At 55.2% G+C, this 16,693-nt stretch overlaps 1 protein-coding gene across 1 annotated transcript; it reads right to left on the bottom strand.

The window, feature by feature from the left end:
• Positions 1 to 10,416: 10,416 nt before the first annotated feature.
• On the bottom strand, positions 10,417 to 14,061 carry MNX1 (motor neuron and pancreas homeobox 1). The gene is made up of 3 exons (XM_075495508.1): positions 13,384 to 14,061; positions 11,271 to 11,431; positions 10,417 to 11,177 (listed from the first exon to the last, which is right to left on the bottom strand). The coding sequence occupies exons 1-3, from the start codon at positions 13,979 to 13,981 to the stop codon at positions 10,845 to 10,847; spliced, it is 1,092 nt and encodes a 363-aa protein (XP_075351623.1). The 5' UTR covers positions 13,982 to 14,061; the 3' UTR covers positions 10,417 to 10,844.
• Between the last annotated feature and the right edge of the window lie 2,632 nt (positions 14,062 to 16,693).

Below are 16,693 nucleotides of genomic sequence, written 5' to 3' on the forward strand. Positions count from 1 at the left end.
AAGGTGTCCTGGGAGCAGAGACACCCAGTTCCAAAATCCCAGGTTACACTAGCATGGTAACAACTAACACAGAAGAGATGACTATCAAAAGAACAAAGCAAGATGCTTCTTCAGCCTCTTTCATACCACTGGCAGCTTTTAAGCACACAAAACTGGCCATTTACCCTCAGTTGCATCTGACATGCAACCGGCAGAAGAGTGTGCCAAAATTTAGTTAAAATATTTCTAAAATTCATACCAATTCACAAAAGTATGGGCAGCAGAAGAATTGTTGCTATTTTGATGGATGCAAAAGTCACAATGTTGGAGAATGCATGTAAACAGCTCCCTTGCCAACAACTGTGCCAAATCTCATATCTTAGTTTTGGAGGCTGGACTTGGGAGAAAATCTGTGCAAGCCCCTAGAAACTGGCTGCTGTGGAATGCATGGAACCTTGGTGAGTAAAAATCGCTCCCCTGAGACTGCAGCAGCCACCTAATTAATTACCTTTTTTGCAGGAGTTTAGGTAGACCCAGCGTTTCAATGTGTTTGTGGTTTAGTAACACATAAATGGAAACACAGTGCTCTAGCTGGGAGGTTGAGGCAACTTTCCTCTTCTGAGATAAATCTTGAAACATCTTCCTTAAATTAAATGTGACAGGCTGCTGGTTCCTTCTTTGGATGCTTTGCTTGGTGGTCAGAATCGACCACCCTTTGCTTCCCATGGAAAGATTGCCTAGCGTTTTATGGGTCTGAGTCTATTCGCTTGCTGCAGCTGCCTGAGGCAGTGTGATGCAGGTGTTGCCATGCAATTAGAGGAGATGGTTTTAACCTTACAGTTGAAAATTACAATTGCTATTTTTTTTTTAAATAGAGACTTGCATTTGTTATTTATCCCAAAGAGCTAGTACATGCTGTTCAAACTTAGTTATTAGAGCCATTGGTTTGTTTCTGAAGAAAACAGATTTCACCTGCCTGCAGCTTTTACATTTGTCACATTTATGTATAAATGTGAATTTTTTTGAAAAACTGAATTTCAAGGAAAGTGGCCAAAATACACTGCCAGTCCATGGTGCTGTAGTCATGGTACAAGGACAGTTGCTGCGGGCGTTTCGGAGTAAGTCCCGTCCTCTCACTGTGATTCAGTGAGGGAATAACTGTCAAACAGAAATTTGACAGTTCTAGCATAAATGAGAATTCCTGAGTCTTGGATCTTGTAATGTTTAACACTTTTTTTCCATGGTCCTACCGGCCAAACTGCCACAGCTCGACAGAGGTGGAAAGCCTGTCAGAGGGTGCTAGTGATGCGCGTATGCATTTGCAAGCTGGTGCTTCTGTGGTCCAGTCGCTTCCCAAGGATATAAGGCACATGTGAAAAGGAAAGCTGAGATGATTTTGTATTTATTTATATATATATATATTAAAATGATATATGTTTTATATATTTTTATAGATGTACGTATAAATATATGTATAGCTATATATTATATAACATTTTATTTTTTTTATATATATATAATTTTTAACCCTGGAGAAAAAACTTGTCACCAGCAAAGCTAGCCCTGCCCAGGTGTCTCCTGCTTATAGCAGGGTTGTCAGTGCTATAAGGTCTCTCTGTGACAGCAGCAAGCCCGAATGCTGGCAAGCGCCTTCCTGCAGAACTGCACGCTAAGCACTGACTGCCAGCAGAGGCTGCTGGAGAAGTTACGCTGAGCTTGGAGATGTTTTGCTTTGTCTGCCGTGGAATAAATGTTCAATAACACACATAACTCAAAATACAGCATGTTGAGATGTCTTCCTATTGAGTATTAGTCTGTTAGCTGACATCAAGCCTCTGTGAGAAATGTTCCCAGATCATTCCAATAAGAGGGATGCCACTTAAAATGTCGAAAGTACTTCCATAAAGGAGGTTTGGGGGAGTTACTACTTCATGAGCAGAAAATAGCTTTGAATTGGTAAAAATACACTACGCTGGAAAACCAAGCACCTACGGTTGCAACACTAATCCTGACGCCTGACAAGCCCGTGGAAAATACGGCGTGATCTGCTTTAGATGCATTTAACTAAAAGGCGGAGGTTTGATTTTTTAGCTATATAGCAGAAGATTTCAATTCCCCCTTTAAACAGCACTATCCACTCACAGCTATTATCACGGTTTCAATTTTTGTTTTCTTTTAAGCTGGACAGTGATGTTTTAACTTTCTCTGTTTTCCGTATCAAAATTAACAGGGCAGTAAAGTCTGGTTTTTAGCTTTGGCCAGAGTGTTACGCTGATAAATCATATGCAAGTCCTTTTGGCAGGGTTTTAACACCGCACCTGAATGGGCCAAGTATCCGCAGGGCTTTTTCAACTTGACATGTTTCCATTGTCCTGCACACCGGGGATGACGGGTTGATATCAGTCGTGCTCCGAAAGCGCAGACGCAAGCAGGTCTGCCCTGCCTCGCGCTAGCGAAGGTGTGCAACCCAATACCGTACTTAAAGCACATCTGGGATCGTTTGATTCGCATTGTTCTATGGGTGAACTTTGCACGTGAAAAGTTACAGCCCGGGAGCAGCACGGTGCCAAATGTGCACGACAGTGCTTTCAGCTTAATAAATACGCAAGTGGCAACTCTAATACTCAAATTTTTGTTGCATTGAGTGTAATAGCGGCTTAGTGCCTGGCTACGTCCTGTGTGTGCGAGAATCAATACGTGATTTTTTCCTGCAGTAGATGAAGCATTTAGGTTTTCAGGAGACAATTTGATCTGCAGGGTCGCTTTTCCAAAGGCAGGGTGTAAGTCTTACCCAAGACTTTTTTGTTTTGGACTGGTTTCAGGAAATTGTAGGTAGATAAGACTCTTTTACCATATGCCACTTTTCATGATTTCATCGCCTGGAGGAACTTTCCTTCGCCCTCCAGTAAAGCTTAGTTTACCATGAGGCCCGCGGGCGTGGACATCGCAGCTGCCCATATAAAACCGCTGTGCTGTCCTCACATTCTGGTGCGACCTGCAGCCTTGCTTTAAAACTAATTACAGTAGCCTTCCACTAATTGAAATGCATGCACAATTCAGAATCGGATATCATGTGGTTTCCCTAATAACGCTTTAAGGAAATGAAATGAGCGTCTATCAAGAATAAGTTTAGGAAGAGCCAGCTGGCACCAAATATTCCTTAAAACTTGTGTCCTAGGACAAAACAGTTCACACACCAAAACCAGCTCCCTTTGTGCGAATGGAGGACTTCAAAGTGAATACATTAAAAGAATGACGAAGTAATGTAACTAGAATGAGAGGTACACAATAAGATTACAAATAGAGACCTTTTTTGAATAGTTCCTTTAAAATCTTTTGTCAGTAACAGTGAAATGGTTGTTTCATTTTCAAATGTGAAAGATTTCCAAGCATGACACATTTTTCATTAAAAACTCCATTACGGACCTTTTACCGTTCAGACGGTAAGAGTACCCTCGAATCTCTCTTGGGTGTGTGCCGGCACACACAGCCCTGGCGTGAAATAACAGGGAATATTGTTAGGAGGCAGCGAAGCCCGCGGCGGGAACAGCCTTCAGTTACAGTCAGGGGATGGAGCAATGCATTTTTCTAGTATAGAGACAATAAGTCTATACTAGACAATATATTTCTATACCTAGACAATAAGTCAAGGTATGCTCAGTGTCACCCTGGGGAAAAATAAGTCATGTTGATTGCATTTTCTAGGCTTGCATCTTATTCACAAAATCATCTCGCCTCCTCAGCCAAAGCTGTATATTCTGGATGGATTTTTTTTTCCTTAGTCTGAAGTTCAATTCACCCTTAAAACATTGAATAGGTGGTGTTTACTTTCCAAATTCCCTAACTAAATGGTTTGTATGAAGATGAAACTAAGCCTATCGGTCTCTTGAAGATTTTTATTACACCAAGGATTATGCAGGTACTGTGCAGCAGAGATTAGGAAGCAGTGCAGAAAGGCGGGGACAGCACTTGTGAATCCTAAGCGCTTCCTACGATGATAAAAGCTGTCGAGGGAGGCTCTAGGGAGCTCTTCACCAGCGCTTCAGAGCTTGAGCAGCAGGCAGTAGGTTGGCTCAAAAGCTGCTGTGGGTTTTGACTCAGTTCGTCTTTCTTATCTGTGGTCTGAAAGCAATGTGAGAATCGGGTCCGGAGAGACACTAGACCCATCGATATTTCTTGGGCTGCCCTATTCTTGTGAAACCTTACACCGGGTTTGTGAGTTTAAAGGAACCTTCAGACTGCTAAGCACTGGAGAAGCAATTCTTTATTCCTGGCCAGGTTTTTGACACCCTCACAGATGCTGAGTAACACTTTCCCTGAAATGGCCTCCTCCAGGGAGGAGCCAGGGCTACCCAAAGGCTGACGTGGAGCTGGCGGAGGCAGAGGATTAACAGGTTTTGCAGAAGAGGACATTAAGCTTTTTCAACATTATCCCATATTCCTCTGCTGCTAAAATCCACCCTCAAATGTAAGCTCTAGATGTATTTATCAGTCCTAAAGATGAAGATCTGGAAGAATAAAGGAGTGGGGGTTTCAGGTATCTTGCCATCCTTAGCTGATGAAAGAGTTTTCTTCCTCCCACTCCCAAAGCAAAGAGCACCCATGAGGATCTGCAGTAACGAGAGAGGTGCCCTCTCTGGGCAGTTTCAGGATCAACAGAATGGGAGATCTTTTTTGTGGTGCAAGTGCCAGCTACCTGCATGCTGCCCAGAGCTCCTGCTCCCTGGGGGTGATTCAGCTTCAGACACTTGGGTTGGCCTTCCCATCTCAACATGGCTCCGTGGTCCTTGCAGGTGAACAGGTCCCTGGTCTCCTCGCTGTCCTACAGCCAGGGAACCAGCACGCAGGCAGTTCAACTCATTTACCTTGGAAATCTGCAGGAGAAGCACGAGATGAACTCACACCCCAACCCACCCACCCACTCTTTTCAGTGGCACAGCCGGGGTCTCTCTCCTCTGCTAAAACCTCCATCATGGACTTTTCATCACCTGAAACCTGCATTACACTGAACAGTGTCTGATCACCGGCTGAAGAGTGAAAATGTGGATAAAATTTATAAGCTCTATTACAACAAACCATATACTTACACAGCTGTTATTCCAGCTCCTCCACAGTCATTAATACTGGCCATGATCCTTTCATCAGAGGTTTCCAAGGCACACAAAAAGGCAAAAAAGGTGGGAAGACCAGCTGGTTCATGAGGTGGAGGCTGAAGAAAGGTGCACATGTTGTCTAAGCAAATTACCTGCAGAATGGAGCTGAGTGCCGTGATGCTCTGGGCAGGACCATGGAGGCAGCATATCGCTGCCTCGCATCACCCGAGGCTGCTTCTCCTTGGCACCCTCAGCTCACCCTCACAAGATCATGTGAAATGCTCATATACATCTTAAAAATCCTCAGGCCACAGTCAATCAGGCCCTTCAGAAAAGTTGGGGGGCTAAGGGAATGGGAGGGGTGAAGGTAGTCAAGAAGATCCCTGAAGGAGGGTGAAAGCCGTGGCAGGAGCTGGGAAGGGAGAAGGAGGCAGCAGAGACAGCAGGAACCACTGGCTGATGCTGCTGAAGTGTCATCTTAATTATCCCTGGCAAAAGAACAGTGATTAACATCGATGGCTGTGGACAACCTTTATGTAATTACTCATTAACATTTCTAAAATTGCACCTAGCTGCTACAGCAATACATACTTTATAGATTCATCATGTTGAAGTCCAGAAAGAATCATTAGATCGTCTATGCAGACCTCTGCGCATCGCCAGCCACTATTACACTGCAGAAATTAGCACTGGAGGCGGCTCGGCAGCTTGTGCTTGGCTTTCACGTATTTTCCAGAAAGGGCATCTGGGGATAGCAAGCAATGGACAATTTGCCCTATCCCTTGAGATGTTGTTCTAAATTGGGATGGCTCCCCTACCCCATCCCCAGGTTAAAAACCATGCTGGCTGCCTTTTGTTTGTATTTATGGAAATGGTACCCACAGCCTAGCAAGGCTGGATGGGGACAGGAATGCTCCGTCCCCGTCTCCTCTGTGCGGGAAGAGGGGAGGCAGCCGAATTAGAGCCTTCTGCATTGCCCATCCCTGCTCCCTCTTCAGACACGAGTCCAACCTGCCAAAAGCTGCCATCGGCCAAGAACATTAACAGAAGTCCTGTGAATAATAATTTCAAATAATGGATTAATTAGAGGAAATTGCGATCTGCTTGCAAATGTCCTGCAAGCAGTAAAATGGAGCGAAGCCTTCCAGCTACACAATTCATTGCAAGCCACTGGCTCTGCTGGGTTTTACAAGAAGAAAAGGACGTTGTTCTTCTCATCTGCTGATTTGAGAGACCAGTCCCAGTTAGATTTAACCCAGCAAAACCTGTATCTTTTCCAAAAGGAAGCTGAACGCCAAATTTTGATAGTAGCTTGTGATCAGAGAAAGACCACTGAATGACCACGCTGACATCCTGCACGTCGCGGCTGATCCCATTTCCATGCAGGCACTCCATTTCCACACGAGGAGAGCCCCAGGACTTCAGTTAAACTGAAGATTTTGAGCCCTCAGGGTAGGGAGAACAAGACAGTAAATACCTCCCTGGGTCTCTGCCCCGGCAGAGGACTCTTTGGAGGAGACATTACGCAACCCCTCACTCCTCAAGGCGAGAAAAATGAAGCAAAAAGTCCCAGAAAAGACAAAACCGCCTCATCTATTAATCAGGGACAACCCCAACCCACGGGAGATGTGATCCTCATTGCATGAGCATTAGTGCAAAATAAGAAATCAAAATATCACAGTTGCCGAGTAACTCCCGAGTAACATGCGGTTGGCATTTAACTCTGGCCAGACTTGCACCAGCCTTTTGGGGACAGAAGGACTGTAATTTGGTCACTACACACAATGCCCAAGAGAGACTGCGGTGCCCTGGGAGCTTCATCCCTTCCACTATTTGTCCTGCATTGCTGTTCATGGGATTCAAACAGGCAACCAAGAAGCACCCTGCACATCACAGGAATGATGAATTGAAGAATTGAAAAATAATGTTTCTACTTTCACAGCTGAAGCACCATGTGGTTATCCTGGCACCCGCAGCACGCAAGGGGAGAGTTGGGAAAGAAAGAAGGGGATCTATGCTGAGATTCACTGCCCTGAGGGATCACTGGTGCCCATGGTGGCACTGGGGAACCAACTCCTAGTGTAGGCGCTGGCAGGGAAATCAGAGCTGGGAATAGAAATCAGAGCCGGGAACGGATTCATGGGACCAAAGCAGCCGCTCACAATCACACAGGGAGCAGTGGCCATGCAACCCTCCTGCTCGTGGCCCTGCAGGCGTAAAGAGAAGGGGCGTAAGAGGAGGAAGAGGGAGTGTGGGATGGGGTCTTACTGAGAACTAGAGAAAAAGGTGACATTAATCCCTTAGTTTTGGATGAGCACAACGGTTTGGACTTCAGAAATAATCAATAGTCACTCTGCTGGTGAAGTATTTCATTCCCAGCAGTTTCACAGAGAGTTTGAGGGGGATTATATATTTATGGTTTCCCATTTGAAAGACTTTTAGCAGGTTTACCTCGAACATATGGATCCTATTTTGGTTCTTTTGTTTTAGCACTTAATGCTTATGAAATTGCCAGTTAATGACATCCATGCCCAAACCACGTTGCTTTTTCAAGTAAAATGTCTACCAAAGGTCCATGTTCATACTTACCACTTCTCAAGTACAGCAATGAAAGTTTTAAGAGGCTCGTTACCTACTGTGTCTGGGGGAGGGAACCGATCGAATAATGAAATTACAAACAGGGGGTCAGATTAAAGCCCTGCTAGCCCTGCCTGTGCTGGCTCTCAAGGCAAAGCGACCCCCCAACTCCCACGGGGCACCCCGGGGCGGGGGGACCCCAGGGCGGTGCTCAGCCGGAGGGTGCGTCCCCTCCGTCCCCAGCCCGGGCTCTGGCTGACCTGGGGCTGCGGCAGATAACGGGCTCCCTTCGATGCTGCCCGGCTGGGCAAACCCCGGGGCACCCCCCGCCCGGGGCCGGGCCGGGCCGCTCCGGGAGCGGGAGCGGAGCCTCCGCGGGCCGGGCGCGGAGCGAGGCGGAGCGGGGCGCGGAGCGTGTGGCCCCCGTTACCGGGCTCCGCTAATCACCCGGAGCCTTTGATTGCGCTGCACGCGGGGACGAGCATCCCCACTTCAAAAGAGCGTGGGAAATCCTGATTAAAAGGCTTTTCTCCCCCGTTGGGATCGACACCTTCTTTGAAGCCCTTCCAAGCGACAACGCAAAGGCAGCCACCGCCAAAGGACCGTATCTATATTTTAAGTGACTTTAATTTCTCTTCCCCCCCTCTCCTTGCTCTCTTCCCCCCCCTCCTCTCCTTTCAGTTTTGGAAACACCTGGCAAGTTGTAAAATGATTTACGAAGTGAAAGTGTTAAATGAGGCCACCAGCTGTAAGACTGACAGAGCTTTATGAGTTTTATTAGGTGCCCTATTATGGAAAATAAACTTTAATCCGTCCATAAAAACAGAATCTGAAAAACATATTTGCCCTTGTAGTCTGGAACACTGAAGGTATTCTTGTGAGACGCTGGGCTTTAAAGAGATTAATTTTATGGAGACAGACACGGTCCACCCGTCGGACTTTGATACGGGGTCGGGGAAGGGCTGCCCCTGCCCCCGGGGCCGCTCTCCGCGGGGCTGGGGCACGTTTGGACACACACCTTTGGGCATACAGTAAATTTCTGGCCCGCTGGTGCACGTCTGCCAGCTTAATTAGCGGGTATTTAATTGCAAATTAATGGCTGAGGGAGGATCTTTTGGGGGGGGATGTGTGATCTCAGGTAGCGCTTGATTTTTTATGATTATTTTATTTATTGTTAATTTTTTTTTAAGATAACGAGGTGTCCTCCGGACTGATGTGTTTTACGTATTTTTACGGTGTAAGTGAGAGGTAAATCCTGCTGGAAGTAACTCGGACGCGCCGCCGGGTTTAGGGCGGAGGAGGCACCGCGGCCCTGCGCGGGCGTTGCGCGGCTCTGCGCGGGCGTTCACCCGCGAAGGTGCAGCCGCAGCCATCGGCGTGGAAAATCGCAGAGCAGCTAATGCTTTTCTTTTTCTATCGCCTTAAATTCTCTACAACCTGCGGCCGAAAGGAAATCGTTCACAAACCTAAACCGGAGCCTCCGACGGGATTGTTTCCGCGCAAGGGGGGAGGTATCCATCAAGCCCAAATCAAGTTTACCCCGATCAAGATTTTTTGACATAGGGGATCCAGCCAGATTTATGTTTCACCCCCTGAACGTGGGTGATTGACGGCGGAGCCCCCGGCGCGCTGGGTGTGCCGGGCCGGTAAGCTCAGAACTGTCCCCTTGTCCCTAAATGCCACCTCCAGCCGGCACCAGCCGAAGCTCTCCGTGACGGACGAGCCTCTTCCTTCTGCCATCATCTCCCGCAGCCGCCAGCCCCTGTTGTACGGGACGGGTTGTTCTAGAAGCCGTTTGGAGGGGCCGTGCTGCTTTCATGGAAAAGGTTAACGCGGGCTTGTAAAAATCGTGGGTTTTTTTTTTTTTTGGAAAAAAAAGGCATACGGGAGTGGGAACACTCGGTATTTCGGAGCTCTTCATCCTCCGGTGGTCTACGGGGGAGCGGCGGTACCCGGGGTGGGGGGGTGCGGAGGGCCGGGGACCCTCAGGCTCGGGCGGGTCCCTCCTCCCCCCTGCGCGGCCCAGCGCGGGAACGGGAGCCGAGCCGCACCGTGATTCATGAGTGGGGATGGATTGCCAGACGTGGCCCCGAGCTGGTGGGGATGAGCCAGTGATTATATTTAAATTCGCTATAATTGATTTGTGGAAGAGCTGCGGTGACAAGAATGAATTGATCCGCAAATTTATTGGCGAGATAAATCCCGCAGTTATCGAAAAGCCCGCGCTTGGCTGCCTGGGCGGCCCTCGGGGGTGGGGGGGGTCCCGTCCCCGGTTACCGGGGAGGGCGCGGGGTCCCCTCGCCCCCTTCCACCCGCCGGAGCTCCTCGCTTGTTTGCGACCGAGCCGCCCAGACACCAGCGCTGCTCCCTCAGCCTCACGCCCTGGCTCTGGGCTGGCAGCCCCGCGGGGGGGAGAGGGGCACCGGTGCTGCCCGGGCTCCCCCCGCCAGCCCCGGGTGCCGAGAGCGTGGCACGGCGGAGAGGACCCCGCCGCTCCGCTGCCGGGGGGGCTGGAAAGCAGCAAAGCAGAACCCGGTGGGAGAAGCCACCCCGGTTCCTCCCCCGTACCGAGGTGCTCCCCCACGCCCATGGCAGATACCGCACGGCGGCTGCGGCACCGGATTAAGCTCGGGTTAGAAACCGGTTCTCCGCTCCCTCTCGGGCGCTTAGGCACCGCCCAGAGCCCCGGGACCCCCCGGCCCGGGAGAGCCCAGCGTCCCCCCGCACAGAGTGCTCATACGTCTCAAGTACAAAACGCCGTTTATTTTCCAACCCATCGCGCAGGTGGGAGGGCCTGGGGAATAATTTAACATGCATAAGTAGAGGTATTTTTTTTTTTATAAATACAATATACAAAAATAAAGACAGTATTGAGATTTCCAGCAGTTTTAACGTTCATGACATAAACAGTTTTCCCGATATGTAGTAAGAACAAAACATTTCCAATATTCAGCAAAAGGAGTGCGCTTCAAGGGGGCAGGGATGGGAGGGGGGGGGGCTCAAGTTTTGTCTGATTTTTCAGTCAATAACAACACTGTATTCACCGTAAATCCTCTTCCCCGCCCGGCATGCGGGGGATCCTCTTCTCCATCCCCCTCCAAGCAGGGAGAAATCGGAACAAGGGGGGAGCGGGGCCGGTGCCGACCAGGAGCGGGGCTCCCCCCGGGCCGGAGGGAGCGGGGCGTGCGGGGGGGCTCACTGGGGCTGCGCCGGGGCTCCGTGCCGGCCCCGGGGCTGCGAGTCCTCCTCGTCTGCCTCGGAGCAGTCGGAGGAGTGGTAAGGGCAGCATCGCCCGGCCGCCGCCGCCTCCTCTTCCTCCTCCTCTTCCTCCTCGTCCTCGGGCTCGCTGTCGGGCAGCTCCCGCATCCTCCTCCCGCCGCTCTTCTCCGGGGCGGGCAGCAGCAGGTCCTCATCCCCCTTCTCCTCCCCGCCGCCCCCCTTCTGCTTCTCGGCCTCCTGCGCCGCCTGCTCCTTCGCCTTCTTGCTGCGCTTCCACTTCATGCGCCGGTTCTGGAACCAGATCTTCACCTGGGGGAGACGCGGAGGGGGACACAGAGACACGGCCTCATCCACCGCCCCCCTCCGGCAGCGTCCCCCGTCCGCGGGGCCGGGGGGACTCACCTGCGTCTCGGTGAGCATCAGCGAGGTGGCCACCTCGAAGCGCTTGGGCCGGGAGAGATACTTGTTGAGCTTGAACTGGTGCTCCAGCTCCAGCAGCTGCTGGCTGGTGAAGGCCGTGCGGGGCCGGCGGCACTTCCCCAGCAGGTTGGACTGCGCCTGGGCTGGGAAAGGAAAGGAGGGGAGGGGGAGCGCGGAGGTGAGCGCGGGGCCGCCCCGCCGTGGCCGGGCACCCCCCGGGCCGGGGGAGGGAGGGAGGAAAGACGGTGGGAGGAGGTTGGGGCAGGAGGGCCGGTGATCCACCGGAGCACGGACCGAGGGAAGGATCCCCTCCGGCTCCGGGGTTTCTCGGCTTGCACAGTGTCAGGGGATCCCCTCAGGGACCCAAACAACAACCAAAAAAATTAAATTTAATCTTTGAAATAAAGAAAAATACGTCTCTTGATTTCCCAAGAGGCTAGCAAGTGCGAGACAATAAAACGGAGCCAGGGATCGCGGCGAAGGGGTACCGGGCTCTCCGGGGAGCAGCCATTTGCTCCGTTTAATGCTTTAGTTAAACCTGCCGCACTCCCAGCCCGCCCATAGCCGTTTAATTAACGGGATTGCAGGTGGGCACCCTTCCGCCGGGCCGGGAGCACCGGCCGCCCGTCGGAGCGTAAGCCAGCAGCGAGGGCTGGAAAACTGTCTTTGACCCAAAACCAAAAAAAAAAATAAAAAAAAATCAGCGTGTTTTCCGTGTTCAGAAGTCATAATTAAAATCGGGGATTGCACAGAAAAAAATAAAAAAAAAGGCCCGGCGATGGATAAGGGGGAGGGCACGGGGGGGCTGAGCCCCTTCGCGGGGCCCGGACACCCGCGGGGATGGGCCGCGGCCGCGCTCCCACGCATTTCTGGGGGCATTTTGGCACTTTGGCTTATTTGGTTCGGAAAAAATCAGAAAAAGAAGAAGGGGCGGCTCTCGCTGCCCGGCCGCGGTCGGAGCCGGCTCGTTAAGCGGGCAGAAAGAAAGGGAGAGCGGCCGCTCCGGGGAGATTTTCTCACCGCGGTGCGATTTTCCGAGGCTCCGTTCTCGTTTCTCTCCGGTTATTTATTCCCCCCCTGCACCTTGTTTGAGAGGCAGGGCTCTGACAGCTCTCCTAATTATTTTTTTCTTCCTGAATGTTCCAGTCTAAACAACCCCAATTCGAGCGAAAACAATGGACTTTTTTGTCTGCGAATGTGTGTGCAGAGTATGAGAAGGGGGAAAAAAAAAAAATCGCAATTCTTTTCCTGGCATGATTTTCGTAAAACTACACCTCCGTATTGTTAAATCGACCATTCCCGCAGAGAGCTCACACCTCCGAAAATGATCTTTGCCTAAAACAGATGCACACAAAGTCCCCGTCGCTGTGAGGCCTAGTACTCAGCAACACGCCTTGGCCGGGACTCGGGGCTTGCCTGCTGCCAGGCAGCGTTTTCAGCCTTCCCTGGTCCCAAACCTAAACCCTGCCAACTATATTTATTTCATTATTCATTATCCCCAGGGAACGCGGGACCCCAAATTTTTGGCTAACCCCAGATCCTCCCTAAGCCCGTTTGCCTAGAGGAGCCTGCCATAATTACTATAAATCCATTTCCGATAAGAGAGAAATAAAATTAAGAACGGTGGCTGGGTGATGGGACCTGCCGCCCCGTATTTTTGGGGGGATACATCGAGAGCGGGTTTTTGGGGGAGACCACGGGGGCTCCTGCCCCTGCCCTGTCCGCACCGCTCTCCGTCCCCCCTCCCCGGCGGCTTCTGCACCCCGTGGACGGCGGGAAAGGGCGTTTGCAACGGCAGGAAGCGATTTGCCACCTTCCTATTTAACCTGCCATGGCAAACCGAGCTGTCGGGGCTCCTCAGGGGCCGGGAACGGCGAGGCGACCCCCACACTCCCGCTTCCCATTGCGGACCGGTTTCCTCCTTCTAATAAAAATAAAATAAAAAATCCCAAGTCACCGCCCGTTTAAATCCGCAGCTCATTTACGCCGCGGCAGGGAGGGGGTTTCTTCCCCCGAGGACGGAGACAGCTCCCGGTAGGCCCCCGCACCGGGATGGGGGACGGAGGGGACGCGGCCGAGGGAGACAAATACTCACAGTTGAAGTCGGGCATTTTGGGCAGGATCATGCCGGCGGTGGAGGCCCGCAGCCACTGGTCCAGCTGGAAGGTGCCGGCGCTGAGCTTGATGGGGTCGGCGGCGGGGTGGGAGGGGTGCGCTCCCTGCACTTGCGAGTAGGAGTAGGAGAGGGCCGGGTGCTGCCCGCCCAGCGCCGAGTAGCCGTACACGGGATGCCCGTAGAGGGCCGCCTGCGCCGGCATGCCCGGCCCGCCGGGCGCCGCGGGGTGCAGTCCCAGGGCCATGCCGGCCGCCGAGGCGTGGTGATGCGGATGGGAGCCGGCTCCGGTACCGGGCAAGAAGCCGGGTTTGGGGACCAGGGCGCAGTGGGCGGCCAGGAGGCGCGGCGGAGAGGGGCTGTCGGTGCGCAGGCAGTCGGCGGGGCCGCCGGCGGGATGCTCGGAGGAGGACGAAGAGGATGAGGAAGAGGAGGAGGACGGGGGGCTGCCGCTCCCGCTGCTGCTGCTGCCGCCCAGCGAGGTGACCAGGGCCAGCGGCGCGCTCTGCCCCGCCGCCGCCGCCTTAGGGGGGTCGACAGCCAGCAGCGCGTCGATGCGGAAATTTTTGGATTTTTCCATGGGAGCGCCGGCGGGCTGGGGCGGGAGGCGGCGGCGGGGGGGAACCGCGGCGCGTCGGGCGGCCCCGGGCCGGCCGCGTCTCCCGGCGGCGGCGGGCGGCAGTGCGGCCGCGCTCCGCGGCGCGCCCCTTCAAGGGCCGCAGGCGGCTCCCATTGGGCCGGCGCCGCTGCGGCCTCGCCCGCCATTGGCCCCGCCGCCCACCTGTCACGGCGGAGCGGCGACGGCCCGCCCCCTTCCACTCCCCCCCGCTCCCACCCCCGGGGACTCCGGCAGAGGCGGGGGCAGCGGGGTAACGGGGGGAAGGTCCGGCGCAGGGGGGAGAACCGGCTCCTCTCCGCGGGGAGAGCCCTCCCAGCCGCGGGACTTGCCCGGCTTTGCCGGCCGAGGGGGCTCCCGCCGCGCCTTCAGTGACAGTTTTCCACCGTTCCCGCACACACGGCAAATATTTGCCGTGAACGCGCCGCCGACCGCTTTTTAACGAGTCGGAAAGAATAAACACCTGCGGGTCAGGGAGCCAGGCCTGCCACCGAACCCCGGCTCTGTCAGCAGTGTTGTTAGACCTGCTTATCTAACCCAAACAGGCCCGAACAGAAAAGGGAAAGAGCGGGGCGAGGGGTCGGCTCCTTCGCCGGGGTCCCGTTTCCGGGGGGGGGGGGCGGCGGGGACCCTGCAAAGGCGGTGTGAGCGGTAGGTCAGGCTGCGGCACGAAGCGCTGCCAAGGCAAAGGCGCTCTCCCTCCGAGAAGCCTTTGCCAGCCCCCGGGAGAAGGCGCTCGGCTGCGGGAAATGCCCGCGTCGCGGCCCCGCCGCCGTGAGCCCCCCAGGAGGGGCCGCTCGGCAGCCGGCGGGCGGCGGGGCTGTGCCCCGGGGCTGCCGGTGCCACCGCGACAAGGGTGCGCTGCCCTCCACGGCCGTGCCTCGGGGGGAGGGGAGGGAACCAAAAGCAATGAAACGGGGGGAGGAAAAGGGGGAAAGAAAGGGAGAGGGGGGAAAACCAGAGAAGAAAAGCGGAGTCGGACACAGCCAAAATATCCGACGGCTTTGCTCCTGGTCCCCTTCTCGACACTGCTCCGTGGGCAGAGGGCCCAGAGCTCCTCTGCGGGGTGTGCGCCTACACACACACGATACACACACGCACAGACACGCACCCTTTGCTCTGTGTCCTGAGAGTCCCCTTCCCTCCTGCACTAACTATTTTTTTCCTTGACCTCCCTGACTGGAGTCTCCGGACACACTCGCTCACACACAGCAGACACACAGACACAAGCAGGGCAGACACACAAACACAAGCAGGCAGACATACAGACAAAAGCAAGGCAGACACAGACACAACCAGGCAGACACAGACACAAGCAAGCAGACACACAGACACAGGCAGACACACCGTACAGCCGAGGCACGACCGCACACATGCACACGCGTGGCACCGCGGAGCCACACGCACGCAGGCAGCACTGGCACACAGGTGTGCCCCGCACCAGCACGCAGGTCCGAGCAGAGCAGACGCACCCAGACCCAAACAGCAGCCGTTCCCGCTCAGGGAACCCCGGCACGCACCCGGGCACGGCCCGCACACGCCGCGGCGGAGCCCGGGGACGCGCCCCGCAGACGCGCAAGGCACCCGTGCACCCCGCTCCCGGGCTCCGCGGGGAGGAGAGCGGGAAACCGAGTGGCGGGATGGTTCTTATGAACCGCTTCGGTTTTGCCGCCGGCGGGCTCCGAGGGGCCGGGGAGGCCCCAGGGAAAGGGCCCGGGGAGAGCGGTGGCCGCCCCGGGGACGGCTGCCTTCCGCCGGGGCTCCCCAGCTGGCCCCACGTTTCCCCTTGAACGCCCACGCGCGGGGCAGTAGTCCCACGGCAGCGAGTGCCCTGACCTGGGCTTGTCCCCATGACCGACTCCGAAGGCGGGGGGGGATACTGAACCCGCCCCCTCCTTCCCCGCATCCCGGCCCCGGCGAGGTTGAGGGTCACCTCCCTTCGGTGCCCCGTGGGCAAGGGGGACGTCCGGCCTGCAGGAAACAGGGACGCGGCTGCCACCTCCGGGGGGACGCGGCTGTCGCCTCCCGGGCGCCCGCGGGCAGAGCCGGTGCCAGCTCCCCATGCCCGGGCCGGCGGTGCCGGGGCTGCGCGGGCGCGTCCCGGGCCCGGCTTGCTCCGCACATACGGAGACCGCTTTGCGGTGCCGCTTCGGGCCCCTTCCCGGTGCCGTTTGGGGGAGGAGGGAGCGGAGCTGCGGGGGATTCACCCAGTGCGAAAGCAGCGCCGTGGGCGCCCGGCTGCGCTCGGGACGCGGCCGGGGACGCGCCTCCGCCCCCGGGAGGGATGCCCGGCAGGCAGCGGCCACGGACGAGGGCGGCCGGGGCCGTGAGCGTTTCTCCGGGCGGCGGCGGGGCGGAAGGCGCGGCCGTCTGGCGGGGGGTGAGGGCCGGGGCCGCACCGCCGCCCCCCCCGCCCCGCTCCCTCACCGCCTCCCGGGGCGGGCTCAGGCGGGTGGCCCCGTCCGGGCACCCCGCGCCTCCCGGCCCGGTGCCGCGGGCAGGCGTCGTTTGGCCGACGGAAGGTGGAGAAGCCCCGCGGCGACCCGGTCAGCAGCGAGCCGGCCCCGAGCAGCGCTGCCGCGGCCGGGCTCCTCCGTCCGCCCCCCGCAGCCCTTCGGGAGTCCCCGGCGGGGCCTGCCCGGCCCCCGCCCGCCGGGGCCGCTCGCCTTGACCCTC

This window comes from Mycteria americana, chromosome 2 (assembly GCF_035582795.1).
Source record: "Mycteria americana isolate JAX WOST 10 ecotype Jacksonville Zoo and Gardens chromosome 2, USCA_MyAme_1.0, whole genome shotgun sequence".
Taxonomy (NCBI): Eukaryota; Metazoa; Chordata; class Aves; order Ciconiiformes; family Ciconiidae; genus Mycteria; species Mycteria americana.

Coding starts and splice junctions, on each gene's coding strand:
- MNX1 (XM_075495508.1), bottom strand. CDS start 13,981: ATGGAAAAATCCAAAAATTTCCGCATCGACGCGCTGCTGGCTGTCGAC. Junction 11,432..13,383: donor CAAAATGCCCGACTTCAACT/GTGAGTATTTGT, acceptor TTCCTTTCCCAG/CCCAGGCGCAGTCCAACCTG. Junction 11,178..11,270: donor TGATGCTCACCGAGACGCAG/GTGAGTCCCCCC, acceptor CGTCTCCCCCAG/GTGAAGATCTGGTTCCAGAA.